At 55.3% G+C, this 15,552-nt stretch overlaps 3 protein-coding genes across 3 annotated transcripts; 1 reads left to right on the forward strand and 2 right to left on the reverse strand.

Annotated features, from left to right (window-relative positions):
• Nucleotides 1-2,506: 2,506 nt before the first annotated feature.
• On the forward strand, nucleotides 2,507-4,223 carry BESB_010180 (uncharacterized protein; the record flags this gene model as incomplete). The annotated part of the gene is made up of 2 exons (XM_029359772.1): nucleotides 2,507-3,280; nucleotides 3,381-4,223. The coding sequence occupies 2 exons, from the start codon at nucleotides 2,507-2,509 to the stop codon at nucleotides 4,221-4,223; spliced, it is 1,617 nt and encodes a 538-aa protein (XP_029222685.1).
• A 1,161-nt stretch (nucleotides 4,224-5,384) lies between these two features.
• On the reverse strand, nucleotides 5,385-5,642 carry BESB_010190 (ribosomal protein RPL38; the record flags this gene model as incomplete). The annotated part of the gene is made up of 1 exon (XM_029359773.1): nucleotides 5,385-5,642. The coding sequence occupies one exon, from the start codon at nucleotides 5,640-5,642 to the stop codon at nucleotides 5,385-5,387; it is 258 nt and encodes an 85-aa protein (XP_029222686.1).
• Nucleotides 5,643-8,618: 2,976 nt separating this feature from the next.
• BESB_010200 (protein kinase) lies at nucleotides 8,619-12,644 on the reverse strand (the record flags this gene model as incomplete). Its single annotated transcript, XM_029359774.1, has 1 exon — nucleotides 8,619-12,644. The coding sequence occupies one exon, from the start codon at nucleotides 12,642-12,644 to the stop codon at nucleotides 8,619-8,621; it is 4,026 nt and encodes a 1,341-aa protein (XP_029222687.1).
• Nucleotides 12,645-15,552: the final 2,908 nt, after the last annotated feature.

Here is a 15,552-nt window from a genome sequence, read left to right on the forward strand (position 1 = left end):
TGGCCAGTACTGTCTGATGAGGAAGTCACTGCCGAGCGCGCGGGGATAACGAATGGCTGCTGGTGCAAGAGAGGCCGAGGAAACGTAGAGATCAGAATGCCCGCAAACATGAGGAGAAGGTGACCCGCCGGGGAAAGGACGAGGCGGGTGCGTCCCTCCCGCCAGGAAGCAGGAACAGAGGCTTGCAAATGCATCGCTGGCAGCCCTGAAACCTCCATGGCGATCGACTGGATACAGAACTGGAGTTGCGAAGGCTCTTGTGGCACGCAGCGTCCCGGCTCCTAGGACGACTCCCGTGGGGGCGGCAGCGACACGTGGAGACGACGCTGCGCCACCACCCAGGGGGACACGAAAGGCTTCGCGAGGGCGCCACAGATGTGTTCACGTCGCCCGGACCCTCGAGTGAGACAAGGGAAAAATGGAAGGCAAGAATCACTGACGCCAGATGACGTTTCTTCCTCGTCGCCGGCACTTGAGCCGACAGCTCAATGCCGTGAAAAGGGCAAAGGGCAGCGGATGCCACCCTTGAGACACTGGGGACACAACAGAAGATAGACGCGCCTCCCAAAACAGAAAACTCCCGCCTTGGAGATTTTTACAGCCTCAAAAAAAACATCACCGCGCCGTCGATGCGTACAATGTCCCCCTCTTTCCATCCATAAAGCGATAATCAAACGATATCCTCATGCTACAGTTGTCTACCGCTGAAGGAGACAGCGCACGGCGACACAGTGTCCGCTGTTTGCGCAGGCCTCCTTTAGCGTACTCGTCCACGTCTGTGTGCTACCAGGCCCTCCAGATGTCTCCCCCACTGAGAGGGCCGTCGGCGTCTGCGAAAAAGGGACCCACAGACAGTTCCTGTCCAGAGACCACAAAATGCCGCCAAACTCCACCACCTCTCACTTCTTCTCCATCCTCCTCAGCCACTGAAAGTTCGCGCTGCGATCGGGCTTGCTGATGATTCATGCGATGGTCGATTGTCAACGCGCCGAGCTTGAACAATGCGGCTCTCCCCACGCTCCCTCGCGTCCGCTATAGCTCTCAGTCAGAACGAGCGAGAAGGCCAAGACGCCAGCCTTGAGCTGTCAGATGTCATGTGCGCTGACGAGAAGAGAGGGCGCTGGATGCATAGGTAGCTACTTCCGCGAGGTTTCAGTACAAGCGTACTCCATGAGTGAGACGAGTGAAGGATGCGGATTTGCCCTGTACAGACATCGATGCAGGCGCCGTCAAAGCTATTCATTTCTGCAGATCATGTAACTGGTAGCTGCAGATGCCGCGCAGTGGAGCACATCCCATCAAACCTGCAGTGCATAACGCTCGTCATCTGCACGCGCTCAACCGGTGTACGGGCCTTCCTTTCGTTCATGGCCCGGACGTGAGCGCCGCACATCGCGTCTGAGACAGTATATCGCCAACCCCCATCGACACGGGAGCTCATGTGCATCATTCGCTCACGCGCCTGAGTGATTCATGGATGCACAGCATCCCAATGGTGCTGAGCGATATTCGTAGGTTGACCATTTCTATACACACTCGCTTACTACACCTTAGGACACACGAACAAATTGAGCTAGTTCGAATCATGAGTGGTGGAAAAGCTAACACGGAGCGTGGTGCGAATGGGACTATTTCCGGAACTTTGCAACACGATGAAAGTGTGAAGTTGGTCGGAAACGGACCGCAGCCGCACCCTGCGTTACGGGGCAGCACTACTCGCATTCGGGAACCTTCTGAGTATCGATGGCTTAGGCCAAGAGCCTTCCCGTGTGTTGGGGGGCAGCTTTCCGCTTCTTCTTGCCAACTCATCAGCGTTACTATCTTTTCATCGAACGTGACAAGTAGAAGTATCCTAAGTACAGATGGGCGGCCTCAAGGCAGACCACAGGCCATACAGGAATGACGAAGGAAAGCTTTGTTCACAAGATGCGCAGCATGGTCCTGTACTACGGAACCTGTTTATGTGGGTGTCATCGCCGATGATGTCGTCAGTTGTTTGAGCGTGTAGTGGCCTCCTCTCAATCATGTAGGGGGCCATGCATGCAAATGTTTCAACAGCTTGACAGAACGGACCATGCTCGTAGCTGCGTTCTGAGCTCGAGCAATCGAGCGCGTCCACAGTGGCCTTTTGATAGGGTCGCTGACAGGCGAGTTATTAAGAAAATCTTTTATCGTATTTCCATTGTTTGTGGCGTAGTATGATGTTCCACTGCCTAACCAAAACTTCTATTTCTTCCCCTCTCACCGTGTGCCATTTTGACCTCGGAAGGGATTAAGGCGTCTTCGTTTAGTTTCTTTGGCTGCATCCCCGCTTCATCTTGTGCTTCATTGCCAGAACTCTTTGGATTTTTCAGGCTAGCGTCTCAGTGCACTTCCCATGCATGTGAACCTGTTGCAGGAGGACAGCAATAGAGTTAGTCCACCTAGTACAGCAAAGGGCCTATGGCCTAAAACGGAAATCGGCACCACACAGGAACCCCAGCGCCGCTGACCTCTCTATGAAATGATGTTTGTGCTCGGTCCTGGCGCAGCGGCACTCTTCTTTCTCATCTCAGCCGCATGCCCGGGTCACTCGACAGAGGCGCCGGCGGCCTTCGCGAGGCAGTCTCTGAAAGCTAACCAGACACGCGATGCCGAACTCCACGCTATGGGCACTCTCCCGACTCAGACTGTCTCGGTTGCAAGTCGAACACTCAAGGAGCATGCGAATGTGATTTGTACACCGACAGTTGTAGAAGCTCATGGCATTTGCAAACGTCTCAGGCCTGTGCAGAAACCATACCCTTGTAAAAAACAAATTATTGACAAAGTATGCGAGGGCGTTCCAACCACCATCCAGAGAATGTGCACGAGGACGCTTCACGAAAGAAAGCCTTTCAAGTGTGACAGAATCGAGTACAAGAACGAATGCGTGCAAACTGTGGAGAAGGTTCGGGATACATGCGTTCAGACCGTTATCAAATCGGAGACATACGCATGTCCCAAAGTTGACTACGCCACGAAGTGTTCGCCAAGACCGGCGCTGGTGCCTTCTGTGTGCAAACACGAGGTGCAGAAAGAATTCGAGTATCCCTGTGAACGGCATGTCTCCGAAGAGCAGTGCGCAGAGGTTGAGGTGCCAGTGGAACAGATTTGCGAGGAGGACGTCGTCGCGCAAGAAAAATACGATTGTAGTAAGACCGTATACGTCAAGAAATGCGAGCCCGCGCCGGCTTCGCGGGGCGCTTCCCTGCACGACGGGGCGCGATACGATGGCGAGGAAAGCTGGGATGACGGAGAGGTGAGTGCCGCCTGAACCAGGTTTTTCTCAGTTCTGCCGCCGGTTGAAGCTATCGTACATCTGATGTTTGCCGTTGTTGCCTGGCTGTTCTGTTTCTCAGGGCGGCAGGCGCCATCTACGGCCCAAAAATTTCGATAAAGGCGACACTATAGTTCTACCGATGCCAGCAAAGGAGGCACGTGTATCTCTCGAGATCTGCACCGATGTGCCACACGTTAAGAGGAAGACATGCACAAGGGATGTGGTGAAAAAGAACAGAACACCGTGCACGTCGATGAAAAAGACCCCCAAATGCAACACAGAGATCCGGACGATCCAGGAAATTTGTAGAACGATGAAGAAGGTTGTTGAACCGTATGTCTGCACAAAGACGGAAATACAGGAGGAGTGCTCTACCATCAAGAAGGAAATCGAGCACACATGCAGCCGCGATGTGCCTGTAGAGGAAAAAGGACCATGCGAAATTGAAATCTTCAAGAACGAGTGTGTCCCTACGCAAGTTCGCATTCCTGATGTCTGCTTTGAAGCAAGACCGAAAACGGAAGTGTATGACTGCTCAGAAAAAGTTGTGAAGTCCGTTTGTCATGAAGATCTGAAGGAGGTTGAAGAACAGTGCATGCAGACTGATTTTACAGAGGTGGAGTACTCGTGTACTCACAAGGAGCACGTGGACAAGTGTCTGCCTGTCGACATGCCAGTGAAACATCAGAAAATACCTGCGTACTCGCCATCGAAAAAGGAGGATATATCTGTGAGTGTACGGCCCAGCACAATGGACACAGTCGTAAAAGATTCACCGCTCAGGAGGAAAAAGCTGTTACTGAAGGAGAAACTTCACAAGCTTGGAGACCCTGACCTCATAGACGGCGGAGATGACGAACGAAACGAAACGACGACTGGAGAAGAACTGCAGGCTGAGGTGGAGGGCGGCGAGGAGCAGTGATCCTCTCTGCAGAGAGCTGGAACGTCCAAGCGTTTGTGCATCCAGCGTGTAAGCGAACCATATTTGTTGGTACGTAATGCTGTATGTATCTGCACTTTTGGGTAGACGCGAGCAACGTGCAACTCAGTGGGTTGTTCCTCTTGCAATCTGTCTTGTCCTCTGGCTCGACCCTGAGCTAGCTGCTTGGGGGAGTGTATCCCGTTTTTGTCGGGTGTATCCGGTGGCTGGATACACTTCAACCAGTGAAAGCCCTGACCTTCAAGACTCTCCATGCCAAGAAACAGGGTTCCGTCGATGTGGTACCACGTTGCTTTTTCTTCTGCTCCCTTCGGCCGGTAGATTGATACAGCTGTAGTTGACGTTGATGCGCTAGCCCCGCCGATGAAGTCTCTCAACATTGCCCGCCAGACGCTGTGATGAGCTGATTCACAGGTCAGCTAGGAGCGGCCGCTCAGCAGCGCTGAGAAAAATCCGCACGCCCCTCTCTCACCAGCTTACGTGTGGGCCAAAGCGGGCGGGTTCCGCGACACAACCTGTAGGACCCCCCAGTGGTAGTCGATCACTCAGGCACATATCTGCCGTTTCGGGTCAGGTACTAAACGCAGCCACAGCTGTCGAAGAGGGCTGTACCCCTTCGATGTTGAGTGTGGTGAACTCGTTCCAGCCTGCCTGCGCAAGCGTAGCGGCACCTGATACTTAGCTACTGCCTCTGGGAAAAAATGGCGAATCCGGACCTGCTCGCGTGCTCCAATCACACTGCCTTGCATCCGCCTGTCTCGTGCGGCTACTGTATCTCCCGCGCTTGCGAACTCAATCAGCACACTCGAGGCAATGAACCTGTTACGCTGGATGTCTACATCTGCGCGCGCATCAGAAACCAGGCCGACAACAGCAGCCACTCACAGGATCCCTTTCTGGGGTCAGGCGGCAGTAGAAACAGAGCTTTCAGCTCTATGCATTGCGACAGGACCGGCTGCGTCGCGGCAGGGGTCGTCCAGGAACAGTTAGCAGGATGGAGAGAAGACTGTCAGGAGAGGACCCTCAGTGTTGTTGCCCACGGCAACGCTCCCAGGCACAGCATGTTTTCATGACACTTGGAGATGCTTCATAACAGGTGCCAAGGGCCTCCACCGGTCACTGAGATAACAGATACCGATACGCTCATTTTTTGCCCGGGATGGACACCTTCTGTAGGCTCGGGGGGAGGGATCCCTCCAGCTTCTGTGCCTTCTCCCGATCCTCCACAACGAAGGTATACAAGTATCGGCTGCACCTGATCTTGAACTTGGTTACTGTAGACGCGCTGCCTCCCGTGATGGCATTGGCTTTCTTGTGCTGTCTAACAATGGTGACGCGCTTCGCATCGGGGCGGCGAGCGGTCAACAAGAACTTGCGAAGATCGCGGATCTCCTTCGCCATTTTGGTAACGGAAGATTCCTGCATACAGGGCGCAAAACAAGACACAGAAATCTGCTCAAACTGAAGGGAAAGGGGTTCCCAGCAAGCACAATGCGTCTCCCCAGAAAAGCCACAAAGCCCAGCAACGGACGTGTGAGCAGTTTCGCCAAAAGCGGCAGACAGAACAACCGTTGCGGCAATCATCAGAAAAGACCCCCCCACCCCTGCGCGAGCGCACTGATCACGTCTGCACTTGGGAAGACGTATGCACGCGCTTTGAAAGAAAATCAATCTCACGCCTTCGTGTGCTCTCTGGGTCCACAGGTGACGTTTCTCAAAGGATAAGGCAGCTCCAGCAAAACTGCGCTTCCTCAGCATACACTGCCTCCAACCGTCCTTCCCGTCCCCAAAAAACTTCCGACGTCTCTAAGGCGACCCATCACAGAGCCATGTAGGAAAACTCATCCGCCAACCCCTGAGCATCACTCAAGCCGTAGTTTCGGCAGACCTTGCGTCAAGACGCTCCCGTCCAGCTCCACTTAGTCCGCACAAGCACCCCTCCCCGTTCCCCGAAAAACTAATCAGACCCTCCACACAGAAAAGAGGACAAAGACGCCTCCAGTTCTTAGCACGACCCGCTAACTTTTGGCGAGGCGCAGCCCTCCTCCGTCCTCCCCACATCACTCGCCGGCACTGATGCTATCGCAACGCACGAGAGCAAGAAGAAAATTGAAGGCTAGAAGGTCCCCTTCCGAAAATCCCGCACTGAAATAATCCAGGCAACCCTCGTCGGTGGTACATGCATTTGACAAGATCCATCTGCAAGGAATGCAGCTCGGAAAATAACGTCGCCCTCGCGTTCGCGTGCACATGCAGTCGGTGAGGGAGAAATTCACAGGTAAAAAAATTCGACGGAAGACCTCCAGATGGATGCATCTCCTGCATCCGTTACGGTCCCCAAAACGCTGAAAAATAGAAGATACCCCACTCTGCAATTCAGGAGTTTCGTCAACCTTCCACTGCCCCGTCACAATGACCCTGTCTGTTTCCTCACCTCTGCTGTTACAGGGAAAGGCCACGGAGGAGAAGTCCTCTATGTCAAACGACACTTTATACTTTGAGAGCACACGGCCGAAAAACTCCCTGGCAGCTTAGAGAAAGTGTCTCGCCGTAAGGCTCCCGCCAGAAAAGGCTGCTTTCGCCCGCATAGTGGTATGCCGCCCGTTTTCGCCAACCGAGCAGGCTGCCCTCTGCAACCCGTCACACAATTTTCGACGTCGAAAATTGGGGGACTGTCCTATAGGTAGTGGGGTGGGAGGTCGCCCTTTAAGCGGACGCTGCATGCAGCCCACTGTGCGTGAACTCAGTACGAGGTTTCTGCGCACATGCAATTCAGACATGCAGGAATGACATTCGTAAAGCCTGTGAAATACTAGTATTCATGCGCCTGAAATACGTCTCCCACGATTGTGAGCATGAGTTGTCAGAAAGTTGTTCATGGCACGTGTCCGTAGCTTGGAGATGCTTCTGTGGAGGTAAACAAGGGAGAAAGCCCATCCTCGGAAAAAAAATGGATATCATGAGGCCGGCCGAAGTCGGGGCGGCAGAGTACCGCCAGCGGCAAGCCCTTCCGCGGCAGCAGGCGTTTTCATAGAACATCGCTGCTGTATAGCTGCCGCATCCTGACACACCTGTAGCGTAAACAGCCTAGTGGCGAGGACCAACATATGCTGTCTTCACACAAACGCGTCCCTCCGGGCTCCGCCAGGAGAGCTGGGCATCCCCGGGCAGATCTAGAACTGTGTAAGGGGTGAAGCGGCAACAGTCATGTGCTCGACACATTCTGTCGGTCTCTGCGCGGACAGTATGTGACGGCGCCAGCTGCCTGACTTGAGTGCCTTAAATGCGACCCCGCGGATACGCAGAGAGCATTCTTTCTCATTGAATGGAAAGCCGCGGCAGGGGAAGAGATGGCTCACACCAGAGGGTCACTTGGACACGGGAGAAAGCGTTAGCATATGAAAATGTGCGGTGCCTCGTTGACATCCAGCAAGGCACCGTTTTCAGAGATTGCCTATGGAACCCTTGGTACTGGAGAGGGGTGTGGCACCGTCTACCGGGTCCTGACCGCTCGTCATGAGCCGTCGAGTATGCCTTCTTATTCCCACCGCTTAGACGTGTGCCTTCTCAACTACGCGGGTGTCCACCATTTCTGTTAACGTTTGGCGACACTCCGCAGTTGTTACCCTATGGTGGTAGTCCGCGCTGACACAGCTCCCCCACGTTGTGTTCAGACTCTCGAGCTGCGTGCGATCACCTCGCTTCATGTGTGCCTTCTGCCGCCCGTCAGTTGGGGCCAGCCGCGCTAGTTCACCAGGTGACCCCCCGGTGCGGCGGTGCTCAACTCTATTCTGATAATCTGCTAAACACAATGAACGTGTAGACCAAACTCTCCCATACTCAGCAGGATCGCCACCTCCTCTCGGGTTGGCTGCCCATGTGAGCGGTTTGGGGGGAGACGCGTATCCGTTTTCTACGGCCAGGATGACTCTAATTCACGTGGGCTTCATGGTGGGAACACTCACCTGGCGACCACTGCTTCAAGAAGCTTCGTAAGCTTGCAAACGGAAGCTACGCGCTGGACAACGGCCGAGGGTTCGCAATGTGGGCTTACCTCCCCCCTCCCCCTGTTGGAATAAAATACAGGTTCGTCGCGTTATGCCGCGGCGCACTACGTGAGCTATTGAATGGCTAGTGGCGACGAGGTTGCATATCATGTGTAGGCGTACGCCCGGGACTGTGACATTCGACGTCCCTCGAAGTCGTGACTCGTGAGGTGAAGAAAGGCACGGGGAATCGCAGATCCACTGAGGGAAACGGTTCACCATTTCACACCAAGAAATATACGTCTTTATGTGCGGGCACGAGTACAAGAGGCATGGTGATAATAGTCTAAACCACACGCGGAGAGGCGGGAAGACCGCCTTTACCAAAACCTCAAGAGATGAAGTCAGCCGACGTCGGCGAGACGATAGCGAGATTCGGCACGCTCACGAAACCGTCCTCTCCCACGATGTGGCGAACAGTCGTCCTTCCACTGCTGTTTGTAAAGAGACGCGACCCGGGTCCTTCGTCTGATGTGTTTGTCCCCAGCGGACCCGCGATGCCCTGATTCGCAGCTGACAAACCCGCGGAGTCGCGTCTGGCCTGCATGGCCCTGTTCCCCCGCTTCCAGCCAGTAGGCGCCGGCGCGTAGGGCTCCTCTGTCTCTGTCTGCCCCCCTGACTGTTGTCCAGCGTCTCCGAAGGCACCAGACTTGCCGGAGAGGACAAGCGGGCTAGCGACTTGGTACTGCCACCCATTCTTCGGAAGGCTGTGGTGTGCAGACCTGCGATCCGTACGGAGAGTCTTGCAGACTGAAGGAGACAGCCGATTCGGGTAACTCGGAGGTGCGCCATCGCCATTTGGGTGTTCGCCGCCGGCTCCCACCACTCCGCTTCCGACCCGCACCAGACTCTCAGCACCGTTCTGCATCCTAGCGTCCTGAACCAGCTGCGCGCCTTTCCTCTTCGCGTGAACTTCCTCTCTGAGGCTTCGATCGCCTGGGACGCCGCCTCTGCCGCCCATACCGAGGACAGAGTTTTCGGGATGGAGGGAGGCGCTGACCAGGTAAACAGGATCCTGCTGCCCGGCTGGGCTCACCGCGTTGGCTCCCCACAGCGCAGCAGAAGGCTCCGCGTGTGCCTGAGTGCTGCTCGGTGCGTAGTGCTGCAGAGCGGGCTGGGGCTTTTCGCTGGCCGTCGCGGGTTGGGCAAGCACTGCGTCGATTTGAATGTCCTTCAGAAGCAGCTCATCCGCGCAGATCCACATGCGGAAGACTTCTTCCGCACTAGGTCTTTCGGCTGGGTTCGGATGAAGACACCTGGTGATGATTTCGCGGACGCGACCTTGGAGCCTCGGATCGATCACGGGGTGGAGGGTGTTCTGCTGAGCGCAGGTCTTGAGTTTCGCATAAATGGTGTCTGGCTGGTCAGTGGGCGCCACATACGTATGAAACGGGTTCTGAAAGCCAAACATTTCATGGAACACGCACCCCATCGACCAAACATCCCACTTTTCGCTGAAAACCACTTCTGCGCCTTGCCTCGTCGCATCGAAGCGGTCGGCCCCGGACGAAGGTCCGTATGCAGAGGCGCTGTTTGGGCCAACAAGGCCAGCGGCTCGCTCGATAGGCGACGACATCAGCAATTCAGGAGGCGCGTAGAACCAAGTCGCTCCCGACACGCGCGACACACGTCCGTCAGTGGATCCCTCTGCATCTCCGAAATCGCAGAGTTGAATGCGCCAGTCTTCATCGACGATGACGTTTTCTGGCTTGATGTCCCGATGCACGATGATGGGCTTGCCCCTCGCCGGCAGAGGCTCGTGTAGATATGCCACAACGGAGGCCAGCTGGCGACACATCGAGATCGCGGCGCCTGGCGAGATAGATCGCTTGATGGCGGGGTCGCGGGAATATTTTCTGGAATGAAGGTCATAGCCGTTCTTCACTAGCTCAGTCACCAACCAGACATCGAAGGGTCCGTGTACAACGCCCCCGACAAGACGAATGATTCCCGGGTGATCGCATGCAGCAAGGATTTTCCACTCATTTGTGAAGCGCTCCATGACTCCTGAGGGGTCGGTCTTCAGCATGGCTTCCACGGGAACTTTGATCGCCACTTTCTGGTCAGGACGGCGGGCCATCGAGCCTGCAAACACTTTCCCGAAACTCCCTTCTTCGATCACTTGGTACTTCAACTCTCCAGATGTTGAATTTGAGAACGACGACTCGAATATCACATCTCGAGGTTTGAGGCACGTGGGATGACTCTTCAGCTGCTCCAGGCCTTTGAGAAGGGCGCGGACGCGGCTCTCTTCCACGTCCACGCCTTCAGCAGCAACGCCCGAGGCGCCTCCGCCGCCCATGAACTGAAACGGGAATGACAAAGTACTCAGCGGATTGGCATTCATCAGCGACTCAAGCGCAACAGAGGCAGACGCCTTCTGTAAGCCAGCCGAAATCTCGCTGAACTGACTCCGCGCATCCTTGTTAACAGATACGGCTTCAACGCCACGTAAAGGTGACGCAGAAGCTGGCTCCGCCCTCCTAGCCAGGGGTTCGAGGGTTGTAAAAGCTTGAGGAATAGGAGGAGCTGTCCACGCCTGCGGGGGAGGACTCGACGAGGCACACCTCTCCCGGAACAGCGTAGGGTCCATGCACGAGGGAAGAATTCCCATGCTTTCGCTGACTCTGGCAAAGCAACCGCCGGGCGCTGCATCGGTCGCGTCTTCACCCTTCAGCGGCCTGAGCGCTGTATTGTCTATAGCGGAACAAGCCGCTGACGACGAGCTGACGGTTCCTACATAGGTACGGTCGCTCATAGTCGACGGGAGTGGAGTCATTCTTTCCGGTAATGCCGACGCGGCGCCATACCGAAACGCCAGTTTTCTCGAAGCTTTATCTGCGAGTGAAGGCACTGCGGGACTCATCGCATGCGCAGCCACCTGCTGGTTATATCGACCGACCTGTTGCTCTTGGCTTATCAGAGGCGTGGAGGCAAAGCCAATGAAATGGACAGCCCCTGCCGCTTCCGGAAAAGAACTTCCCGGGAGCTCAAGATTGGCGGCGCCTGACGCCGCACGGAGCTGTGTAGGAGAAGCCGCCCCGTTTGCCGCGATATTCGTTGAGCCCATCCCATGAGCAAAGTGCGAAGAGGCCTCCCGCTGGCTGCCTTCTGCCACCACACCCGGACCTGCCGCGTGTGCCGTGGGAGCTTGACAAGTTGTGACAGAAGGAACCCCCGGCGGGGCTTGGGAAACTTCTGCACGCGCCTCCTTCCAGACGGGTGGGTGGACGCTGAGAGTTTCTTCTGCACCCTTCTCTCTGGGATTCGCATCACAACTGAAGCCACGGCAACCAAAGAAGGGGTTCAGTTTGGCCATGGGGCTGGGCGGGGCACACGGGCGCGGCGGATCGATGACTCGCGTCCGCGCTTGGGCGGAGGTCGCTGCGTTGGACGGCGAAGGAATCAACCGGGGCATGGGCACCGCACGAGGCGTGAGCAGAGCAGCGACAACCGCCAGCTCGTAACGGCGATTCGGGGGACTCTGCATGCGAGGACTCCTGGGCAGCAACCACCCAGACTTTGTCTCCTCGGATCGCCTCGTCGGCCTCTTGGCAATGTATCTGCGCGCATTCGGCGAGCGCGAGGAACTGTATCGCACTCGACAAGGCGAGGGAGAATGCGTGGGAGAAAGGTAAGCCACACACATGGCACCTGCACCCATCCCGGGACCGTTTCGGATTGCGTTGCTGGACGGGAAGCGATGACTCGCGCCCGAGGCTGCGCGAGAGACGGGCGCGGGCGTGTCGCACTGGCGCGCCGCTATTGGGTGGAGGGACTGGCCTGAGCTGTAGGCGCAGGGGGATGGAAGAGCTGTCTGCCGCTCCTGACGATAGGCAGGCGAGGCGTCCCTGAAGCACATGGGGTCGTCCATTGGTTGGCTCCCATACAACTGCGAAACAGGAGAATGTGGGGGGAGCCTTTCTGTGCAGTGGACCCCCACGCTGCACTCTCCAACACCAGGAGCTGCTATAAGACTGCCATCATTCACAGAAAACGCCTGACTAGACGTCGCGAGGACCTGTGATCCGGTGGCGCGCGGGAGGGGACTGGCGCATCTTTGAGCAGAGAGGGCGTGTAGATCCATGTCCGGCGCGTTTCGCCGGCGCGGCTCGCGACGCCCACCTCCGCCGCCATCACTATGCTGCGGGGAGCACAGAACGCCCTGCGCCGGCTGGTTCAGAGAACCGTCGCGGCCTCCATAAAGGCCTGTTGTGGGTTGCCCGCTATGTTCGCTGACCGCAACAGAGGCACTCTCCGGGATTCCACCTTGCCACACTGCGGATGGACGCTCATATGATATCGCCGCCGATGGACTTGGCAGCCCGGTCGACAGGCCAAGAGTCGGTAGCGACATCGCTCTTCTGTGGAGCTGTCAGTAGGCAGACGCAAGGCCTGCAAAAATGCAACTCGTGAAGTTCCTCCCCCCTTCACGCCGAAATATGGTGAGCAGACCAGACGGAAGTCTGGGCTGACAAGCTCCTTTGTAATTTAGGGAACTGGGCGTGAAATTCTCCTTCTTGGTGCTTCAGTGTAGGCGCGAACCAAATCTTTAACACGCTGGCCGCTGCCCTCCACTGGAAAGTGTGATTCACGGTCTTGTAGCTACCTGGCCAAACACACGCATGATAATAAACCGCGAATCCTCAGGCGCAGCAAACCGCCGAATACATCGACAGACAACTCGTAGTATATGCCAAAATGACAAAAAAGACCGCAGAGAAACAAGCGGGTCCTCGGATTCGTGTCCTGCAGAGTCTGGCTGCATCAAGACCTCATTGCCGTGAATGCAACATTCTGCAGCTGGACCTTAATAAAACGTGCAAGGACATGGTAGAGTTCGAGTATGGCATTCTTTCCGAAGTACACACAGAAGAAGCACAAACATGTTTCAGCAACAGTCTTCACGGTAAAAAGCCTCAGACTTCACCGCTTAGCAAGCTGCCCATCCATGGGACTTTCCGTGCCGACAGTCGGCGACCACATTGCCGTTTGACAACTACGGGGGACACCCAGTCTTCGGAAGCGCCGGAAAAGATGTCATATAATTGAGAAAGAGGGTACAGATAGGGGTGAACACGAGAAATCCCGACAAGAGGGTGAAAAATTGTAAGCGTAGTGCGAGTTTGAACGAGTTCATAGGTTGTACTTATGCCCTCGGCTGTATGTCTTCCTGCTTTGCGCGCGAGTTATTAACGGAGGGCGCGCCGCCTCATGTGCAACGCCGAGGCGCAACCCTCGCGGCAAAAAGGGAGGAGCACTCGCCGAGACGTTTCAGATTCTGACGTCCCGGATTTTCCCAGCTCGATAGAGCTCTAGACTTTGACGGCTCGCAAGAGATTGGGCAGTTCGCGGCGATGACTGAAATTTTAATGCCCGGGGGAGAAGCAAATTACAAGCCAAGCACGCTGCAGTTAGCACTCAGTTTTGTTATCCGTGTCTTGAGCAGCCAATTGCACAAACTCGGATGGCCTGGAGTGCACCCGAGAAAGTTCGTACCAGACACCCGAAGCAAGTTGAGCCTTTCCAAGCTTAGGCAGAATATATGTTAGTTGTGTATGGCAGTGTGATCCTAGAGGAGAAATCCGAAATGTGTGGGCTTCTATTAGGCAATACCCACTGATATTCACGCGTGTCTCGGGGGTGAGTTAATACCAATGCCTTACACTTTCTCTGGTAAATGCAAGGCGCTTATCTAGCACCGAATGCACTTCGCTGTTCTGCATCAGCGGATGTTGTCCTGGTTGACAGTGGTTGCCCATATACATACGCTGTGATGAGTCTAACCCCGCCATCACATATGGGATGCGTGGACAGCAGTATGTATATGTGTGCATTCACATCATTATTCAGGTCTTCGGTTGGTGATTAAGGCAAAAAGCTCGACTCATTCGTGTCATGCTTGAAGGAGGCACTTTCGAGTGACGAGGCTTTCGCAGCAAGAGCTTGACAAACGGGTTATAGACACCGGCGAGAATGTTTGGTGCTTTCTACCTTCGAAAAAATATATGCAGCACACATTTTCCTGGGGGTGAAGGGTGTGGCGCGCAGCCGTTGGGTAAGTCTGCTATTCCCGGAGCGTGATACTATTTAGTGAGGTGAACGAGAAGAGGGTCAATTTGTGTCACTTTGCCATCGGCGATGCCTGTTATCAACCTTCGTCGCGGTCACAACTGGGGAAGAATCGAAGTAGACAGAGTCACACTTTCGGATGGAAATGCTTGTCAGTATGGACATAGAATAGGTCAGTTGATGGCCAGGGGCAATGAATTTTCCCAATTTGTACCAGTATAGCCATCGCTTGGTGAAGAAGACGACAAGGCAGTCCTATCGTAGGGCTGCCTGGTGCGCATTCCATCGAGCGTGGTGCCACGTATTGTTCATCGACCGGGGTTAATTCGGATCTCCCGCCGCGGCATCATGGCCCGCGAAGGAAGGTTTGCGTGTGTGTGAAAATGACCTGTTGGGTTGGGTTATTCTCGTTGTTGGTCTGGACTGATGTGACACTCTATTCTGTGCATTCGTCGCCCACATACGTCAAAAGGATGTATCTCGTGCACGGTGCGCACACATCGTGAACAGCTCATTGTATTATACGTTCTTAGCTTATATGTGCCAGAGAACTGCTTTGTGCAGCCTGTGTTGACCCTTCAAGCGCTGAAGCGCACGGGACTACCGCTCCGTGGTCGGCAGCCGCACCACAGTTGCGTGTATTCAGCCGGCACGCAAGCTCGTTCCCCTATACCTGTCAGTGACCTGCCTCCTGATAAGCCCCACCTCCACCAGGACACCCCATCGCTGTGTGAATCAGAGCGTTATGCTTGCTCCCCCGAAATACTGTTCTAGCTCGGCCGAGCAAATCGTCAAGCGGTGTGCAACCTAGCTTAATTCAAAGTAAGGACAGCACGCGGACGATACCGACCGGGCAGGGCCCCACTTGCAGCAGACGGGTAAAGCTGCTAATAACTGGCATTGAGGCTGATCTGACGGAATTGTGTTTTCTCCTCGTTAACCAATGATGTTCCCCGACATCGGACTAACTCCATCTGGAAACGAGCCGGTGCGTTGCTACGTGGTATTGGCGACTATTTGAGGAAGGAATTTCGGTGTGAGCTCGCCACTTTTTGGCGATCCTTGTTGCAGAGCAGTCCTCCGTTGCCTCAGCACCGGCTAGTTTTTCTCTGTTAATACGGTTCACCTGCTTTGTCGTCGGCATAAGGCTATTGAGGGCTCGGCTCTCTTGGTGCGCGTCTGCGTCTACGACA

The sequence above is a fragment of the Besnoitia besnoiti genome, chromosome I, assembly GCF_002563875.1.
Source record: "Besnoitia besnoiti strain Bb-Ger1 chromosome I, whole genome shotgun sequence".
Classification (NCBI taxonomy): Eukaryota; Apicomplexa; class Conoidasida; order Eucoccidiorida; family Sarcocystidae; genus Besnoitia; species Besnoitia besnoiti.